At 47.4% G+C, this 19195-nt stretch overlaps 1 protein-coding gene across 1 annotated transcript in view; it reads right to left on the bottom strand.

Annotated features, from left to right (window-relative positions):
* The window catches only part of Rhogef3 (Rho guanine nucleotide exchange factor 3), a 117832-nt gene that overhangs the window by 59600 nt on the left and 39037 nt on the right, over positions 1-19195 (bottom strand). The window contains exons 6-8 of the mRNA XM_076898667.1: positions 15718-15964; positions 13898-15332; positions 12424-13648 (exon numbers count right to left, since the gene is read on the bottom strand). Of these exons, the coding sequence (XP_076754782.1) occupies positions 12424-13648; positions 13898-15332; positions 15718-15964 (2907 nt within the window). The remainder of the gene's footprint in view (positions 1-12423; positions 13649-13897; positions 15333-15717; positions 15965-19195) is intronic.

The following is a 19195-nucleotide window of genomic DNA, read 5'->3' as shown; positions in this document are numbered from 1 at the left end:
ACTGTGCGAGCCCCCCAACGAACGAACGATGTTTCAAATATTCCTCGCGATCGTCCGACTAAACGAAACAAAATACAGGGAAACAACGTTTATTCTAGAAGACGCAAAGAGGGAGATCGTCGTCGAGATTCGATCACCGGTCGATTCGTGTTTTTGAAAACAACTCCGACAGCGTCCATCGTTACGATCGGCTCGTATTCGATTCTGGGCCGGATGGAGTTGTTCGGGTGGAGAAAAATAATGTGAAAATTGGAGAGAAACAGTAACGTACCGTGTCTAGGATCGCCAGGGTAGCCAGTAAACAAAATGCGCGCGAAGGGATGCGCAGTGCGGTGACGGGGTACACGTTGATACGAGCGATAAGCGTAGGTAACGCGGGACGACATGCAGACGAGTCGACGGCGCGCGGTGAACTGGCGTCTCGATCGCAGCGCCGCGGCGACACACCGACGCGACGCGGTGCGCCGTGGCAACCACTTGGTACCGTCGAGCCGGTTCGCCAACCGCTACTACTTGCCGCCACTTGTTCTGTACATAGAAACATAATGTATGGTTCGAATTGATGCGCACGATCCTGATTCTCGTTCAGATACACCACCGTTAGATCGTTTAATGAGAATTCCAGACGCGTGTCGTTCGATAACGCGCGTAAAGATTCGCGCTAACAAGTTCCCGCTCCGCTGTGACAGACGCGCGCCGGCATCGTGTGCCGATTCGAATTTGAAGACACGACTGAAAATCGTGCGAGCCAACATCGAGAATTCGGATTTACGGTGTCTCTGGTAACTAAATATCGGCTGAATTGCGTGTAGCTATGGAACTCGATAACGGCGATCTCAAACAGGCGATACTCAATACGGAGGATTCCAGACATGCAGAAGTTCGATACCAATAATCTCGAATACAAAGTAGCCCTGGGCTGGCAGGATTCGATACGAGCGGCTCATAGATTTCCAGAGTCAGGAGAGATCGGGTAAAGTCGAATAAAGTCCTTCGACGTTTGAGATTACGACGGAAGGAAAACTTTAGAATGATCTATGGAGTTAGAGCGATCCTTTTAATCAACTTATTCTATATATAGAGAGATTACCGAGACTTCTATTCTCGAATGTAGAATATGGTACCACTGACGACGGAGGAGCCGAGGATCTTTGAAATTAATAGGACATTCGAGACCTCTGGACCCTTATAACCACTGTGTATATCTTTATGGCCCTTGGGACGATAGGGACTCGTAAGATCCTGGGAACGGCTCTTTGCCGATCTCTAAGTGAGACTCCAAGATTTTTCGAGCCATCTCGTGGACCTTGTAACTTGAAACTTCGACCTTGCGACCTTGGCGACTTCAAGATCTTGACACCAGTTTAGGGATCCTTCGTCGAACGCGCATACTTCGTCAAGTATTCTCGCTTTCGCGCTGAAATTCTGTTACCGTAAATTTATGATTAATGTTTCCTGTGCGAGATATAGACGTAACGAAGTTGAAACTGCAAAAACGCGAAGAAACGCCATGTTGTTTCACCCCAAGCTTTTTCCACCGTTTTCCAGAAAAAAAGCTCGCCAGCACGCGATGCCGGTTTTATCTGCCTCCGCGGCGACCCCATTTTATCTTCTCGGTTTTTACGAGACCAACGGTTCACGGGGATGACTTTTTTCTCCATTTCCCTCTTCTTTCTTTTTTTTTTATTTTCATCCTGGTTATATCATGCCACCCTCATCGTTCGCGAATTAAGCTAGTTTCTGGAAGGACCCGTCCTTAATTCTACCTCGCGAAGAACTTTCGAACTCGGAGCAGCTTGCATGATTATTTCAATATCGATGATAAGGGTGATACAGTTAAGGAACTTCGAAGTTCCTTCTTCTTTTTTCCTCGAGTAACACACTTTAGATAGCTGGCTGCATGTAGAACCGATATTACTTGGCTTGGAACAGGTTTCCCGGGTTTATGCTATCTCAAGCTCGTTATCCAGTAAACTTGGTAGCTTCACTGAATTAAATGAACAAGTACACGAACGTACCCAATTAAACTTCGATGCTCACGTGCATCGAATGAAAACGAAAAGAAAATGTAGGATGCGAATGTAACTTCGATATTTTACAATGTGCATGCACCCTACAATTTGGTAGGGTCGTCGGTTATTGAGTTATAAAAGAGAACGACCGTGGTAATCGACGTGCGATTGCTGTAAATCGTTCGATCGCAGATGCAAGGGGCACCGGGTGATTTGGCGAAGGAGTCGCAAAAGTGTCGATAACAATTGCCTGCTCGCATTTGGCTGGCAACGATCTAAGCGAGTTTTATCACGGCTACCACCGATAAATCACGTCCGTATTCGATAGAATCCGACAGGTTTATGAATCACGATTCGTAATGCCCGCTGTTATTGCACGGCCGTTCTTTATCGCGTACTATGCTCGAATTGTTCAAACAATTCCCCGCCGGGGCGCAGGAGCGTTTTAACTATAACGCCGCTAACCAGCCTTCGTCTCGGACAGCGTAAAACTGTTCGAGTAGAAAGGATTTGTCTTGCGAGGTATGCGTGCATCGAGTATCGTGACAGGAGAATAAAGAAATTCGCAAAAGAATTTGTCACGAGGGCACAGCCGAGCAATCTACCGCGGCCAGCGATCATCGAATCGTCGATCGATGATTAATCGCGGCGGTCTCGATCTCGAGGAGGGTCGCGTTAAAACGCGAGGACTCGTCGAAGGAGAGATTAGATCAGCGCATAGTTTGTACGTATCGCAACGTAGCCAACCCGTTAGAACAAAGGCGTGTAACGATCATTACATTCGGTCGTTAATATTAGACGTCTGCGGCAGGTATGCGTGTGTAGGCGCTACCGAATGCACCACTACTTGCGATTTGCATTCAAGACCGCTCCAAGCTGTTCCCTGTGTTTCGACCCGTATATATCACTCTAACGACATTCACGTCGGCTCGATATGCCTGCTTTCGAGCAACTCGCTATTTCACCGTTAATCAATTACCTTTTCAATTTTACAGCGATAAACGCCGCACACGTTCCTCGTCGCTTCCGTCATGAACCACGATTTACGCCTCGAAAAATTATTACGATCTTCGCCTTATCGTGTCTCTAGTCGCTATCGTACTTCGCGTCGACGTTTGTTTCGAACAAGAAACGAGCGATCGAGCATCGAGCTCTTCAAGATTCCTCTGCGTGGTCCAGTAGAGTCGGCGTATCTCCAAAACCGTATCAGCTTGAACCGTTCCGGTTGCAAAACGTTCCGGTTCCATCTATTTCCCGGAGTTCATTGATTTACGAAGCACCAAAGGACCCGTTTACGGCAAACAGGACTCGTTGCACGTCTAAACGGTACACGCTTCGCTTCCCTTTCGCCCCGTGATTTCCTCTATTCCCGTGTGCCGCGTGGAGGACCAGTTTCAACTGAACGTTTCAAATAAATTCGACGCCGCCACTCGACAGAGTCTAATTACTCGTGCCGCTTCAAAGTTCAATTTCGTCTACGCGCAACTCTAATTACGGTGCGTGTCATTTATTTTACGATCGCGGCACATAAATTTTACGCGGCGTGGCGCGCGCGTCTGGAACTTGTCAAACGTCACGGTGCTCGACGACGCCCGGAAACATTCGCAATGGAATATCCGCGGGGAAGATGAGATCAGCCCAGGGGAGAGAAAAAGGAGGAGGACGGTACGCGAACGTAGACGCGTGTAGTACGCTTCGTTGGCAGGCAGAATCTGACCATTTCTCGAGTTCGATGCCATGTTCCACGCGACTGATCCGAATATTACGGTCGAGTATGCTCCATTCGCTTAGTGGCTCGTAATTTATGATCACAGCCAGACAAGCATCCATCGCGGACGACGTTCGCGCGTACAAACAGAGAGAACGAACACGCGCAGAATGCCGTGCACGAGCAATCTCGGAAGTTCGTACGTACGGATTAGTAGTTTGGGACAAACGTTGCACGAGCAGGTTTTGGCTTTGATATCGATCGGGTCGTGTATCGGCTATCGTCATCGCGAGCAATTTAATTCCCAGGAAAATGATGAACCGCCGTGTGATTTGCTGTTCTTCGAGAGTTCAAGCTCGCGAGAAAAACCTGAAAATTGCCTTGGAACAATATTCTAAAAATATCTCCAGCAATGACTTAGATTAATTAAATACGCGTTAAAACCGTGTCACATGTTCGTATTAAGGGAAACATCGCATCGTATAATAGCTCCAGCTTTCTTTGATTCGTATAATAACTCGGCAAACCGGTATTGCACATGAATAATTTGTCAAGTAACATTAACGAGCATTGAATAGTTTCAGGAGGCTGGCAGTGAGTTATTTTCTTGCCGTAACGGGTTCAACGAGATGCGTAATTGCAGCCGCGCATATTTTACGAGTTCGTACCCAACGTCCCCAGGAATTCCCTTTATTAATCCAGCTCATTATGTGACACACTAACGTAGGAGTGTTATACGCCGTATTTATGGGATCCATAGACGGCGACGTCGGGATTAAACGAAATTAATTAGCCTCCCCATAGTTTGAAACGAGATACCGTGCTTAAAGGAAGGAAAAAGGGGAAACCACGGAGGCAGCCTCGCGTGTCTTGAGCTTCGTATCTTCTGAGATATTTTTATGAACAATAAACGTTAAACGCGTACGTGTATCATGGAAGTTGCGGGATCGTGGATGCACGCGCACTTTACTGCGAACCATGAAAACAGGACTGTCCCATTTACGAGCCTCGAAACTGTAACAGTTGCTGTAACATCCGCTTCACCCATCAACGTTTTATCCGCGAACCAGCCAAGTTTAAGGCTACGTAACACCTCGAAAAATTCCTGGGATGACAAGGAATAAAGAGGCATTGGCAAGGCGCGAGCCTCGAGAATGCCACGCGAGTATGCGGTTTTATGAGAGGTGTACGCGACCACCAACCGATTCGCTCGCAAGCCACTGTGGCTCCTGTCACAGAACTATAAAGATGTACAGGTGATCCTCGTTTCGTCAACTTTAGCCGTGAACGAAAATTACTCGCATCCCCGAAATTCGCGATGCAGCCAGAAAGTTTTGACGGGGGTAAATCTGGCGTGAGCCGAGGATTTTCCGGCTGACGAAAAGCGAGCCAGGTTAAAATATTTCGTTCATGGGGAACGTGCACGAATGCTCGATTTTTAGCTGGCCATCCCGGGTTCCGCAATTTTTCTACGCTCTCATAACAGATTTCGTGCTCCATTTTTTTTTTGCGGACGGGATATCACGTAAATTGCATCACGATTAGTGCCAAGCAAAATGTTTAATTCAGAAAAATGGTATAGGAAGAGCGGGAATAAATTTTGGTGAACGTCGACTCGTATAACGTACACGATCGTATTTTTGCGCACGCAATAGTGAAAGTTTTCCGCCGCGCCACGTAGAATAGGTAACTTTTCCAAAGTTTTGGCAAGGCGGTAAAGTTGCGCGAGGACAACGCCCACGCAGAAATGAATAATTAAGAAAGGGAGCAGAACGGGAGCGACGTTTCGAGTTTAAAAGTTAGTCGACCGAGGCCTGTCGCTCCTGAGGTGAAGATGTCCCGTGGGGTCACTAATTACGTCCAATTGTAGCTCTATTTCGTTCGACTTTTTCCAGCTGCGGCGCGTAATTCAATAAAAAAGGATCGTGCATTAAATAACCAAGGGGGGATAGCTTATATTTTATAACGTACAATTTCTCCCAGAGACAATAAATTTCCAATCCGACAGTTAAGTTTCATTTGACGTTCATTTAACATTAATCGCGAGCGATATGATTAACAAATGTTTGACTATTATTCGTACGGAACAAGAGTGCGGAGCGTGCTAATTGTACGAAAATGAACATTTCCGTATATGGTAAATACCTCGTGGAAAATCCACCTCCGCGTTTCAAGAATAAAGTTAATTGGCTTTATATTCGACTGAAACTATATCTAGAAAGCGGAAACGTAGGCAAATGTTTTAAAGTGGTGGCCATAAACGGAAAGCGTTCCTCTGTACGTGAAGCAAGTTTAAAGTTTCCCCGTATAAAATTCTCGTAGTCGCGAGCAACATTGGTCGTTTCGCTGGGCGCAAAGAATTATTCGAGCAACTCCGCGATTTCTGACGTTAACAATAATTTGAAATTTACGTGGAGGTTGTTTAAAAGAATCTAGCTGACGATGAATTGTATTACGGGAAGCCTCGCGGAAGCATAAAATATGCATCGCCCCGGAAAAGCTCCACGTTTTTCGAGGAATCTTGAAAAGTGTAATATAATTTTATCGCTTCGTCCTGTTCCCTCTGCATTTTCAAAGTCACTTTAATCCTCGGTTATCAATTTTATCCTATAATCGCTGTACGTAGAGCGAAAGTAAAAACGTTTGTTTCCGACTTCAGGCTACAAAATCTGGCTACACGTTAATTAACATCGAGCGCTATTAAAGACGAAATTTAAGATCCCAAGGCGATTAAAATCGCGCATCGCGTAGAAATTGCGTTCGCTCATTCGATAATTAACGACGGAAACCCGACGCCGTCGGTCCCAACACGTTGCGGATATTAGTGTAAAGTCCGCTTAAAATGATCGCCAGTGATGGTAGTGTGTTAGTCCTGTTACCAAAAGTGTTACCAACGAACGTGTCCGTCGAATCGTTCGCTATTCGCTTTTACTTGGTTGCAGACGTATCACGTTAATTGGACACACTGTATCGCGCGTTTCATATCTCTGATAAGTGTAATATTTCGATTCGATCTTTTGTATCGTGGAACCAGTTAGCATCGAAATCAGCTTGCGTCGACCTGATTGTTTCTGCAAAATAATTGCGAATAACGCGATTTTTGATGCTCTGAAAACGGCTACGGAGCAGCGAATTCAGCCAACGATCGTCTCCCGTAACGTTAGTCGATCTTCTGCATTGTCGACGGGGAAAGCATGTAATTTCATCGCCTCCTTGGTATCATTCGAGCTGAACGGGTGCAAGTTGCAGGTGCAACGTACCCCGCCACGATAAAACTTACTTACGCTGCCAATTCCGTCCGGACGGATTTTGCAACTGGTAAGCAAACGAATCTCTTTTTTCTGCCGATCGAACGCACACGTTTCTCGTTATGAATGACAACGCGTTTAGAAAAATCCGTAGACCGACATTGGACACGAATCCGGAATTTGGTTTTACCAAAATGGTACAGAAAAACTAAGCGGCTTTCAGCGCGATGCTACGTGGACTTCGTTTATTGATCCAATTTAGAACGTTTAATTGAACGCGATAATTGGGATGAATTTAAGCGTAATTGTTGACGCGTGAAAATTATATACCATATTGAAGCAATAATGTAATTTCACGGTTGGAGTAAAAGATATTCCTCTAATTTTAATAATTTTAATAATTTAACCGAATACCTTCTGGGATTCGTGGTAATTAGTGGATCGCCTATTTTCACGAATACACGCTACAGTGACATCTCTAAAAGTTCTAGTTTGCAGTTCGATTACTTCGACTCTTCGTAAGATTATGAGTATACAAAGCGTTGTTACGTATTGCTTTCATGAATTATCCAGAAACCTATTTCCTAATCATATCGAATAATGGGTCGAGAGTTGATTCTACGACTAATGAGTTTGCGTATTACCGCTTAAACGGTCCAGGTTTCCGACATAATAACGTTTTATTAGTTTTCCATTAAATTATCGGCAACTGACACTAGAGTGGAAACGCACGTTCCCAAGCTGTCGGAAGAACGTCCACGGAACTTAATCAAATTCCTGGCCAACGTAGGCTGAAGAGTAATTGGCAACAGCTAACGCAAAACCTTTGGCATCGATCGCAGGCTATCGCGCGATGCACACTCTAATTACCATTTATCAGCGGAGTAACAAAGAAAGTAACGAACGGTCACAGGAAGTCAATGGAGATGCGGCGTTTTATTTCCTGTGGAAATTCGCGCAGCTGACGATTAACATAAACCAACACGGTAATTTAGCGATTTAAACTCTCTCATCGGATATCTCTCTCTCCCTCTCTCTTTTCGAGTCCTGAGTAATTACCGAGTTCGTAATTAATGCGCGCTATCACGACGGAATCTCACGGGTTCGTTTTACCCAATTTGCCACCGAGAAGGAGCCAGCTGATCCTAACTGCTGGTCACGTTTCCGTGACACGTTCCTACGACGATTTTTCCTCCCTCTGATAGTTCTCGTTATCCGGTCCCTGCGTCTCTTATCCACAAATACAAGAATTTAATCGTGAACAATGGGTACGTACACTCTTCTATTGAGAACGATTTCTACCTGTTCGCAAACGCAAACATTTATCTCTTTTAATCACGGATCGATAAAAATATTCCGCGATTAGGGGGTAGTTCGCGCGCCAGTCGACGCTGCGTACGATCGGAATTGATCGTAAGTCGCGCGTCCGTAAAAATCGGCTGGAACACAGGTAGCGAGCAGATGAGAGAGAGAACGGGATGCGAGGCCATCTGTTAGGTTCGGAATAAAGTAGCCGACGGTGGTCGATCGTAACAGAAACTACAGGTAGCGCTTACGGCGAAGAAATCACCGGCTCGGAGAAAGTGCATTCGGCTGGCGCAATCGATGCGAGCCCATTTAAACTTGACACTTGCAAACGGCGCCTCATTCGCAAGTGAAACCGGTTCGCGTTCGCCAGCCACGTAACCGATTACGCCCCCCCGTTAATTCCGAGCGGATTCGAGGAGAACCGTGCTCGACTGCGTCCATCGCCGATCGAGAACGTCCTCCTCCGCCTCTGCCTAGCAATTAAGTTGATTGAATTCGGGGAAAACCGGCGCTCGGTTATAGTTCCGGTTTGAAATCATAGAGAGGCGAATGGGTATTGTGATACGCTGCGCGGGGTCGTTCGTGGATTATGTCGGTTCCAACATCGATCACACGATTACCGTAATCGATAGGAAAACGAGATCACGGCTAGGAGGGATGAAAAGGCATGTTGCTATTGTTTCACCGACACAATAGCCGTTTAATATCCAATGCTTGATGCGAACATGCGCGAAAGCAAGTGGATTTTAGTTAAATGAAGGTAGAATTACTTGGGACTTTATTAATAGTAATGTTAAAAACAGAAGTCGAGTGAAAAAAGTCAATGGTTCTGTTCAATGTCACCTACGGACAGAGATATTCTTATTTTTAAGAGCTACTCCGTGGGTATCGAGTTCAACAAGTTTTAAGTGTCAACGAATCGACGTAACGTTTAAAAAATTGTATCCCGTATGCTACAAATTTGACGCACGACCAATAAAAATGAATGGCAGCCCCATTGATGGAAACAAATGATCGATCGTCGCGCTGCGGTCCAACCAACTAATTAGCTTACCGATTCGATCAAGTATTTGTCAAATGAATAGTAAATTCCTGAATCCAATTGGAATTCATAGGCATTGTAGGTTTATATGAATTTCCGATAGGTTTGAGAGGCAAACGGCCACCTGTCGCGTAAATTCCACTCCTTTGGAGATTAATACCATTTGCATAGACATCGCTGGCATAATATCGCGTACCGAATCGAATATCAAATTCTACGATAGTAGCATCTATCAAACGTTTTGTGACTTACTTTAACGTACCAGCGATGATCGCGCCTCTCCATTTGCGGACACGAATTGCCTGCGGGAGTGCAGTTTGCGAAAATTCATGGGAGCATCGGGGATTTTTACGAATACGAGGAATAAAATAAATTTTTAGTAGGACAATTAGGCGACTCTTTTTGGAAAGAGTGCGATACGATGCTAGATGGTTGCATTGCTTTGATGAACTGCCTGAAACGATTGTTATCGCAAAAACAAGCGCTCTTTGTAATCTCATAACTCGAAAGAATTATACTAACAAACCTCCGAGAGATATTTTCCGTGAGTAAGAAAGATGGATTAGTTTTTATTCTACGAGGCCATTAATATCCCCGCGCTTCTTCGAAAGCAGAAAATATAACCAAGAGAGAAGTTAGAATGGCTATTTCTGGCGCATGCAGAGCGACATTTTCCAAGATTAATGCGGCGAACCTCTCACGGCCACTGACAACGGAATCCTACGTCGTATACAAAATTAAACGCCGTGAATTCGATCGATAAATAATTTATCCTTCGGCACCGGCTAATATAGTCGTTCAGAATTTTGTTGCCGCGCGTGGGCGCCGCCTTTAGGAAAGGAATCTGAGGGCAGAGTAAATGAACCAGCTCATGGTCGTGCCTCGAAAACACCTGAATAATTCATTAAAGAAAAATTAACAGTCTATTCACACGTCTATAAATGAAAAGAAATACAAAAGTGAGCGGGGATAAAAGAATTCAACGATCTATTGTTACGTAAATCCATTGTAATGCAAGGATTAAGAAAAAGGGCATAAATCTGTGAGAAAGGTACGAGTCTAAGTCTTAAAACCCGCGGAAGAAATTCGAAACGTGTATCGAGGAAATCCTATTTCGAACCGTCGTACCGACGTCTTCCACGTATTTCAAAAAGGATTGATGCCGTAACGTAGCTATAATTCGGGGAATTATCCACTCTCCCGTATCAGAATTTATATTCCGATACCATTTCCCGGAGTACCGCGATACGATCCTTCATAGATTCCCCAAAGTATCTGCTCGCGACACCCGCTACGAGATACGCGAACACGCAGAGGGTTGGATTGTTCCAAGAAATCGTGCACGACTTAAAAGAGTAAAGGAAGAACGCAACGAACGAAACTTCGCGGAAGTTTCCACTCGTAGGATTAACCGCTTTGCCAGAGATACCAGGGACATTTGCCCAGTAACGTCCTGTTCGAAATTCCAAAAACACGCGAACCGCATTCGAGAGCCCGTCGATCGAAACTTCAATGGGAACGCGCGCCTCCGCGCGTTATCCGATTATGGTTTCGTTAATTTCGGTGAATTTTTCCGGGTACCAGGTTAAGCGAGAAATTGGCTTTTCATTTTCAATACGGTCCCCTCGTTTATTCTTCTTTCGCGCTCTCCTCTCATATATACGTCGATCCTGGGTGTTTAATTAATTTCGACACGAGAGGCCATCCCTTTGAGAAACGGAACCATGCATCATCGCGAGGATTTTGCTAGAGATCTCGTTAAACATCGTTCTTTGCGGTTCAGACTACCATTTCGGTCGAATCAACGAGCACGCGTCGTTGCAGTTGAATCCAGTGTTTCTAGCCGTGTTCGGTGAAAACTGGAACCGTGCGTAACCAGCGGTATGATATTCCTTTGTATGTCGCGTCGGTTCAGTTGCACTCGCGGGTCTCGCGTGGGCCATCGCGTGGGCGGCTTCACACGCGCGAGCGACCGGTTCGACGAACGTACGATTACGTCGCGTTACACTTGGCGCGTTTATTCTCGTCTCGAAGCATTCCGTTAGTTTCCGCGTTTTTCCTAGCACCGGACGATCAGACATTCGGGTGAAAGAACGCGTGAAATGTTACACCTTTGACCAACTATAAAACGTTACGAAAATGTTGCTACCGGTCCGCTCGAGCGACGTTTTAGAACCGGTATTCTCAACGAATGGTCGCGTCTGTAAAGCTAGTGGCCATTTTTAATTTTTCCGCAAAGAATACGCTCATTCGTGGAGAACAGAAAAATTACGGACCATGTTTATCGCGATCGTAAATTGCTAATGTAATTACGGAGCACGAGTGTGACCTCGATCTAGGCGAATTGTATCGGTGCAACGATATCGCTGTATCGTGACAACGTTACGTGGATTATATCGGTGCATCGATATCATCGCGTGGTTACATCGATGCTCTGATGTCGTTGCATTTCATTTCGCTGAAGAGCGGCATGCATTCTTAAAAAACTAATTATTCTGTAACGAGCACGGTTAAATAACCGAAACGATATGTCATTCGCGTGTAAGGGTAGCGTGTAATTTGTTATACATCGTGTGATCGATACATCAGTGACATTGAACAGGGAAATTGACTAGCACACACGCGGATTTACCTGGAAAATGGAATATCTGTCTGAGGGGATCAAGGCATCTAGTGCAAGTGACGTGTATGCGATTACACCATTAGTAACTTTGGTCCGCGATCTACCGACTATCACACGCAGCAGGGCAACTGAGACCCCAAGTAATTGAACTTGTAGAAAATTGGATTGCACGTGTACCCTAGCGTTGAACAAATTACGGCACGTGTTTCATACACCGTGCAAGTTGCGCCGGGGTGCTACGCAAGTTCACGTACGAGTTTCCAATGAAAACTGAACGAGATGTTTGTTATGCGCGTGCACGCGGGGTAAATGGAATTATTTTCATTAAATTTTCTCCTGTCCTCAGAGGGAAAATAATGTAATTGCAGTAGGGGATTAAGCAGAGGTTAATTAAACGGGCAGCTGAACTTCCAGACTATCAAGACCGGAATCTTCCACGAGTATGCTCTACCACGTACAGAGACATAATGGAGTAGACTTACCCGTTGGTGTTGTGCGTCAGGAAGGACTTTGGCAGGGAGAGCGATCGCTGATGAGGATCCAAAGAGCTATCCGCGGTCAAAGTGTCCTCCCCTCTCGTTGGAGCGCTTCCAGGCCTGGACAGCATTCCATCTTTCGGCGGTTCCATCAGTGTTTTCAGAGAGCCAATCACGGCGTCCTCCATCGGAGTTGATGCCCCGGAACTCTTCGCGTTCCTTGGACTTTTCGTCACCGTTCGATCGGACGTGGTGACCCAAATATCGCTGCTGGACGATGACGAAGTGGTCGACGAAGACGCGACCTGCCCGCTCGGGGATCTGTTGTTCGCGATGCTCTTTCCTTGGACCGGTGACACTTTCCTGTCTTTATTCTCGCAACCCTCGAAGCTGCCAGCGAATTCAGGCTTCTGATAGAATCGATGGTGTTCCCGCTTCTCCACGCTCGTACCGTTTCCGTTGGTTCCCTCGAGAGGTGACCATCGATTCGGCTGTTTCAACACGCTCTTCGGCTGTCGCTCTTGATACTTGCTCGCGCTACTGTTGTTCTGATCGCGAGCCGATCGATTCTTTCTGAGGTTCTCGCGATCGCGCAACTCCCGCTCGTCCATTCGCTCTAACGACGCTGGAGATGAGCTGGCGCTTCCTCTGCTCGCGTGGCTACCCGCGTCCGTAGGGAGCCTCTGATGAGCCGGATAGCTCTGAGACAGCTTCATGAATACCGGTGCCTGGTTCGGAGAGTACAAGGTATCTCTTTGCGAGCAGTGCGGCCAGAAATCGCAGGTGCTGCTGTTGCAGCGCAGCTTCGTGTCGGGGCTGACGCAGAAGTCGTGGTTGGACGACGAAGGGTTCGCGTTTGGGGTCGTTGCCCCCCGCTGGAGCGTTTTTGGTCGCCTGGATTGCTGTTGCTGTTGTTGCTTGCTCTGCTGCTGCTGCTGCTGCTGTTGCTGTTGCTGCTGCTGTTGTTGTTGCGACTGCTGCTGCGACTGTTGCATGGATGGGCCGGCAGACTTCGAAGGTTGCTGCTGCTTCGTCGATATAAAGTAAACGTCGTATGTATTGGGGTTGCCTCTTTGTCTTTGCTCCTGACCGTCTTCGCGACGCTCGAAGCGGCTCGAGAGAAGGCTTCTTGTGACCACGCGGCTTCTTGTCCCGTAAAGGTACTCGGTTACTGCCTCTGTCTCGCGGATAAGTTCCTCGTTCAACGCCACCTCGGTTGACTGCGCTTTTCCTGGGAAACATGCACACACGATGCGTTGTATTGTGGTATAGTAACAGCCAGAGAAAGCGTATGACCGGAAAAGGCAACTGCACGTTCGATCCAATTCTTACGTTTCGAGTAAAACGATCGAAGTTAACGGCGATAATAAAACGTCCGAGTGACAGGGACACGGTCGCGATAAAATTTAAAGCAGAACTCGCATCGAGAGGGTAACCGGCGTAAATAATGAAGGGCTGAATAGTAGTGGGTAATACGTACTGTTTTGAAGAGTATGACGTTTCCTCTCGTTCCCTCGATCGGTGGAGATTTTCACGACGACTCTGTGGGGCTCGTTAGATTCCCTCGAGTGTTCTCTGCTCGGCGGCGCAGCGCTCGGAGACCTTTTCTCGGGTAATTGAAGACTCCTAGATCTTCTTACGCGTGACTGATGAGAATCCGGGGACACTTGCGCCGTCCTGGCGCTCTGATGTTGCCTCGACGCGTTGGTACGTCGGAAAGGATTGGGCGTCGGTGATCTGCCTTGTCTTTCGACGCTGCTCGACGAGGAGGAGGAGGAAGACGGCGAATTGAACGACAATTTCCCGGATTCGGAGGACCCGGGCGATCTTCTCAATCCCTGTTGACTTCTGTGGTGACGAGCCTGCCTGTTAGGCGAAATCCTCTCGCCGTTCGCGCGCACCGACTCCGTCGACGAATTAAGCGCTATTATCGATGACGAGACGAGGCTCAGATTCAGGGACGAGCTGGGGTTGTCGTCCTCGTCGTCGCCGTCGTCGTATCCTTCTATCGAGGAGTCCGTGTTCTCAGCCAGCCTGGGCATCGTTGACCTCGTCACGCAACTGTCGAGACTTCTGAAACCTACCGACGAGGAGGACGAACTAGACGATTCTAGGTAACGCTGGACGAACTGCGACCTCCTCGAAGAGGACTGATCTTCCAACGATTTAGCCTGCGCCATACGATACTGCTGTTGTTGTTGCTGCTGCTGCTGCTGTTGCTGACTGCTGGTATTCTGCCTCCGTGGTCTGGACGGCGTGCTCGATGATTTCCGCGAGGAAGACGGCAAGGAACTCCAATTCACTTGGTGCGGAGGCGAAGGTGGAGGACTGATGATGTCACTGTCCACTATAGCGTTGGATCGTGGCAAGAATGGCGCTTTCCCGTAGTTGTTGCGCCCGGCGGAGTGTTTCGAGGACTTCTTGCCGACCGCATCTTGGAAAGCTGGCGGAGGTGAGATGATCGGCGTGATCGACGGCGGTGAATAAGACTCCGGTATACTATGGGGCGAGGTGCAAGTGCTGCTCGCTACCGACTCGAATTCTTGACCGTGCAGAGCCAAGTAATCCGGCCTTTGACTGTCCAATCGCAGATATTCCTCGGGGCATTTCCCTGGCTCGCTGTTGCAATGGTAATCAGCCAATTTCACTGTGGTCCGACGCGGTAACGGCAGAGTGCCCGTGGCCGCCGTCGCCAGGCTACTTTCGTAGTTTATCCGACGATTCTCGTCCAGAGACCTTTGCTGTACTTGAACCCATCCCGATCGACCCAGATAGACGCCGTCCACCTCCCTGTCGCACCATCGGACCGGCGACAACTCCCTGCTGCAGTCGCCGCTGATGAAAAGTTCCCCGGAGGTGCCGCTGTTACCCGACAGGAACGAATTCGAGGATTCTCGTCGACGAGAACCCGTCACCTGTCCGTGAATTGATCGATAGAAACAACCGGCGTCCACGATCGAAACGCATCGACGAGACGGTCTTCGAACTTTTCTAACAAGCATTACGGAAGTTCGAACTTTCATTCCCACGGCTTGCTTTCGAACCTAACTTTCGGAGGGTTCAAACGTTCAACCCGGATCGGAGTTGGCGACTGTTCGAAACGGTGCGCTTCGCGTGGGGGGATTTTGAAATTCAAATAAACTGAACCGCAGGAAAGAGTGGTAAAAGCTTCGCAACGGGGAATTTTACAAGCCTCCAAAGTGAGAGTTCGCGATACCATATCGAGGTACTGATACGCGCGCAAGACTCCATAGACACGTACAATAAAATGAGATTTTTCTGTTCGAACGTTTTACTTGCCTGTCCGTGGCTATCTTGTCGATGCTGCTTCAAGTTCGACGTAGACGCCGTCGACGGGGTTGTGTCGTGACGTTTCAACGATGGTATCGAAGTGCCACGCGTATACGATCCCCGCGTGTTTCCGCTCGATTTTCCTTTGCCGCCGGTTTGACTTTTGTTACTGCCGACGCTATACGAGGAGCCTTGAGAACCAACTTCCCAAGGATCTGACGTGCTGCGTAAGTGCAGGATCGACACGTTTGGACCTCTGTAAATAAGTTGCACGACGAACGTTCAGTCAATTTTCTCGGGTCGATTAATCAATCGTCGCATTGTCTATCTCTCTCCCTCTCTCTGTGCGAGAGGCAAATATTCTTTGAACGAGAGAAGAAATATGAAACATCGAACGGGACGAATTGGTATTCGTGGATGTTCCGAGTTAGCTCTCGAGGAAACTACCCTTACGGATAGGGACGAATATAATACATACGTATGTATATTTAAAGTTTGTATTTGCGGAACTCGATTCGCGGAGGTTGTTGCACCGGCGTAACCTGGCCGCGTCGCTTCTCTTTCCTACCTCGAGCACAATCTGGCCGTATAAATATTCATCGAGACTACGTGGCTGGCGATATAGACACCGCGAGATAGAAGAGGAGCAAATAAAGATGTCACGAGGGGAAAGAACGAAAGGAAACGAGGACGTTGCATCCATCTTGGTTCGAAATGTCTACAGAGACGGGATTCTTTCCTCCCCCGATGCTGGAGACACAGACACGACGCCGCGGCGTGGTGTGTGCATGTCGCAAAAGCTGGTAAAGTACGAGCCGCGGTAAAATGGATTCGCGTCGACGTTTTCGCGTCCCGACGAAAATAAACCCGCTCGTCGGGACACGGAAACGCTTCCAGTTTAACTGTGATTAAATGTACAAGGGTCCATTTCCCTTTTCTTACGCCCCGCGTGTTACTGCCTCCGCGTGGAGGTAAAGGCGTGATAAAACGTGGTAAGAAGATGGGATGCTCGTGGATCAGAATAGTCTAGCTTCTGCTTAGCTGGGAACGATGAAAATTATTTTGTCCAATTTGTTTGTGGCTCTCGCATCTTAGCGTGTTTCATATGGCGAAAGAAAAAAGCGCTCGATTACTTTACGTGGTAAGCTACGATTATGAGATTTTCCGCGTAAAATTCCAGGCTCCGTGGGCCAGGTTTCCTCATTGTCGATAGAGTCCAACCGTTGCGCGTGCTATTTTTTTTTTCTCACGAATGAAAACCATTGTGCAAGATAGAACGAAAAAAATTCGGAGGTCGAAAAGTAGGGACTGGCTAACGTGGACATCCGAGGCTATTTGGTCGATGTTGAAAATAAATGGTCGTGAAACTTTTTCTCACCGATACCACAAGGTTCGACTAAAGTAGGATAACCTAGATATTTATCAAAGAAAAAGGCAAAAAAAAGGGGGACGTGGAAATTCACGTTCTAACTAAATTAACAAGAATATTTTCGCGTATGTACGAGTGGGAGGGGGGCATCAATCGTACAATGTTTCAACGTAACACGAACCACCGACGCTGCTGCAAAACGTTTTAAGCGTTTCGTAAAACGAGTGGACAGAATTTCAATTCGCGGACGAGCTTCGAAGCGCGTCCAAGTATGTAGGTCGCGGAAGAAAATTTTCGAAATGAAATCCGTTATCACGCTGGACGGAAAATGAATTTCACGGATGTCAACGGGTACGGCCCGGCGCATCAGTAATTCAGAGATGCCCCTAACGTTTATCATTAATGAGTCCCCGTGAATGCAGTCACCGTCGTCTCGAGAAATAAGACAACGGCGTAAGAATAACCTCCCGGTGTAATAATTCATAAAAAGCGGAGCAACGGCGAGAAGGAGAAATGGAATTGTTGGCAAGATTCGAATGGTGACTCGAGTGGTTAAAACGCCGGAGTAAATGACGTTCCAATCTTCCAAATGACTCGATTCATTTCAAGATTGAACGCTGCATGCGCGGTCTGCGTGGAATTATCAGATAAAAGTCGGCGTGTTAATTAATTATAGGCGCGAAAATTTTCTACTTCCAGCGTATCGATATTCCTCGACGCTGATCCATAGTGATTGGTATCGATCGATGGCCCTCGTACGTCGGTTGGTCGCTATTATAGCCGAACGTTCGATGCAAAAAAAAAAAACTCGAACGTTCATGCAAATATTCGATAGCCTATTTCGCATTTAATGCTATAAATAAACGGGACAGACGGGAATCGTTTTTGTCCACTTTGACGGGCGGCCCTTCTATTTCAAAAGCCAGACGCGGACGTACACCTTCGAATGTATAAATCAAATAATTTGTTTCGGTCCAGATGTCACAGGGGTTGAATGCCGCGTTATATCTGGACGATCCTATCGACGTGCACAAATATAGATGTCCTGATTAAATTATATTTACCTTTTAACCGACATCGTTTTCAGGGTAACTGGTTTCCCTCGGTTTTCGCACTTGGATTAGGATCACTCTCGCGTGTTAAATTTAGGATATCGAATGCCAGGTCGTTACAGAGGTTCCCTTGCACCGTCCCCGATTATGCGATCGCGTTAGCGTTTACGTCGATACGTAAATGAAAGTTTCACATGATTTCGCGGACGGGCTGGTACGCGAGCGGAAAATACAGCCGCATTGTACGCGAGAAAAACAGAGTGAACGCGCGATTCGAGAAAGCGACCGGTTCGCTTTTCCACGACCTCATTAAACCCGGTAAAAATGATACCGGGCAACTAATTAACCGTATAGGGCTTCGGAAAGAGGTCTAGGAACGATCCAGCTCCCTTCGTCGTTCACCCGTTGAATTTTGCATTCCCGTGTGTAAACAAGTCGCACTCGACGGGGAAGCTCCGGGGACAGAGCGAGCGCGGTGCAGGAAGCGGTCGCCCCGTTTCATTCGGCTTCATGAAACTTACATCGCGCGTAACCGCCGCGCTTCACGACGGCAAAAAAGTAAATAACGCAAGAGAGCAAACGTAAACTCGGCGATCGCGATCGAATTAATTCACTTTTTACCCCACCGCGGGCGTATCAACGGCTGATACGAGTATTAATCTGCCGGCGATGCGGCGCTGCTCCCTACGCGCCATCGATTCGCCCTCCCCCAAGAACGTAATATCCAGCTAGACCCTCGTCACTCTACCGACGCGGTTATACGGTTTTCGCGGCGCGACGCTGTTACCTATTCGTCTAGTCCGACGTGTCCTTTTTTGGTCCGGCCGTGCCACGCCGACGAATAAAGCGCCGAGACGAGCGGGACAATGAACTCCGAGGCCCACGTAAAAAATTAACACGCTCCTCTGGTGACCCGCGACGGTTACCCGAGGCGAAACTTTCGTCGGATGATCGCGGCTGCTCGCGATTTTCGCGAAACCCACCGAAGGTGTCCGTAGAAAACTGCAGACGTGTTCAAGTATTTCCAACTCCAAGGAGGGATATTAATTTCGCGTGCGATCTTAAA

Source organism: Xylocopa sonorina, chromosome 7 (assembly GCF_050948175.1).
Source record: "Xylocopa sonorina isolate GNS202 chromosome 7, iyXylSono1_principal, whole genome shotgun sequence".
Lineage (NCBI taxonomy): Eukaryota > Metazoa > Arthropoda > Insecta > Hymenoptera > Apidae > Xylocopa > Xylocopa sonorina.
This window is presented reverse-complemented; position numbering and strand designations above follow the sequence as displayed.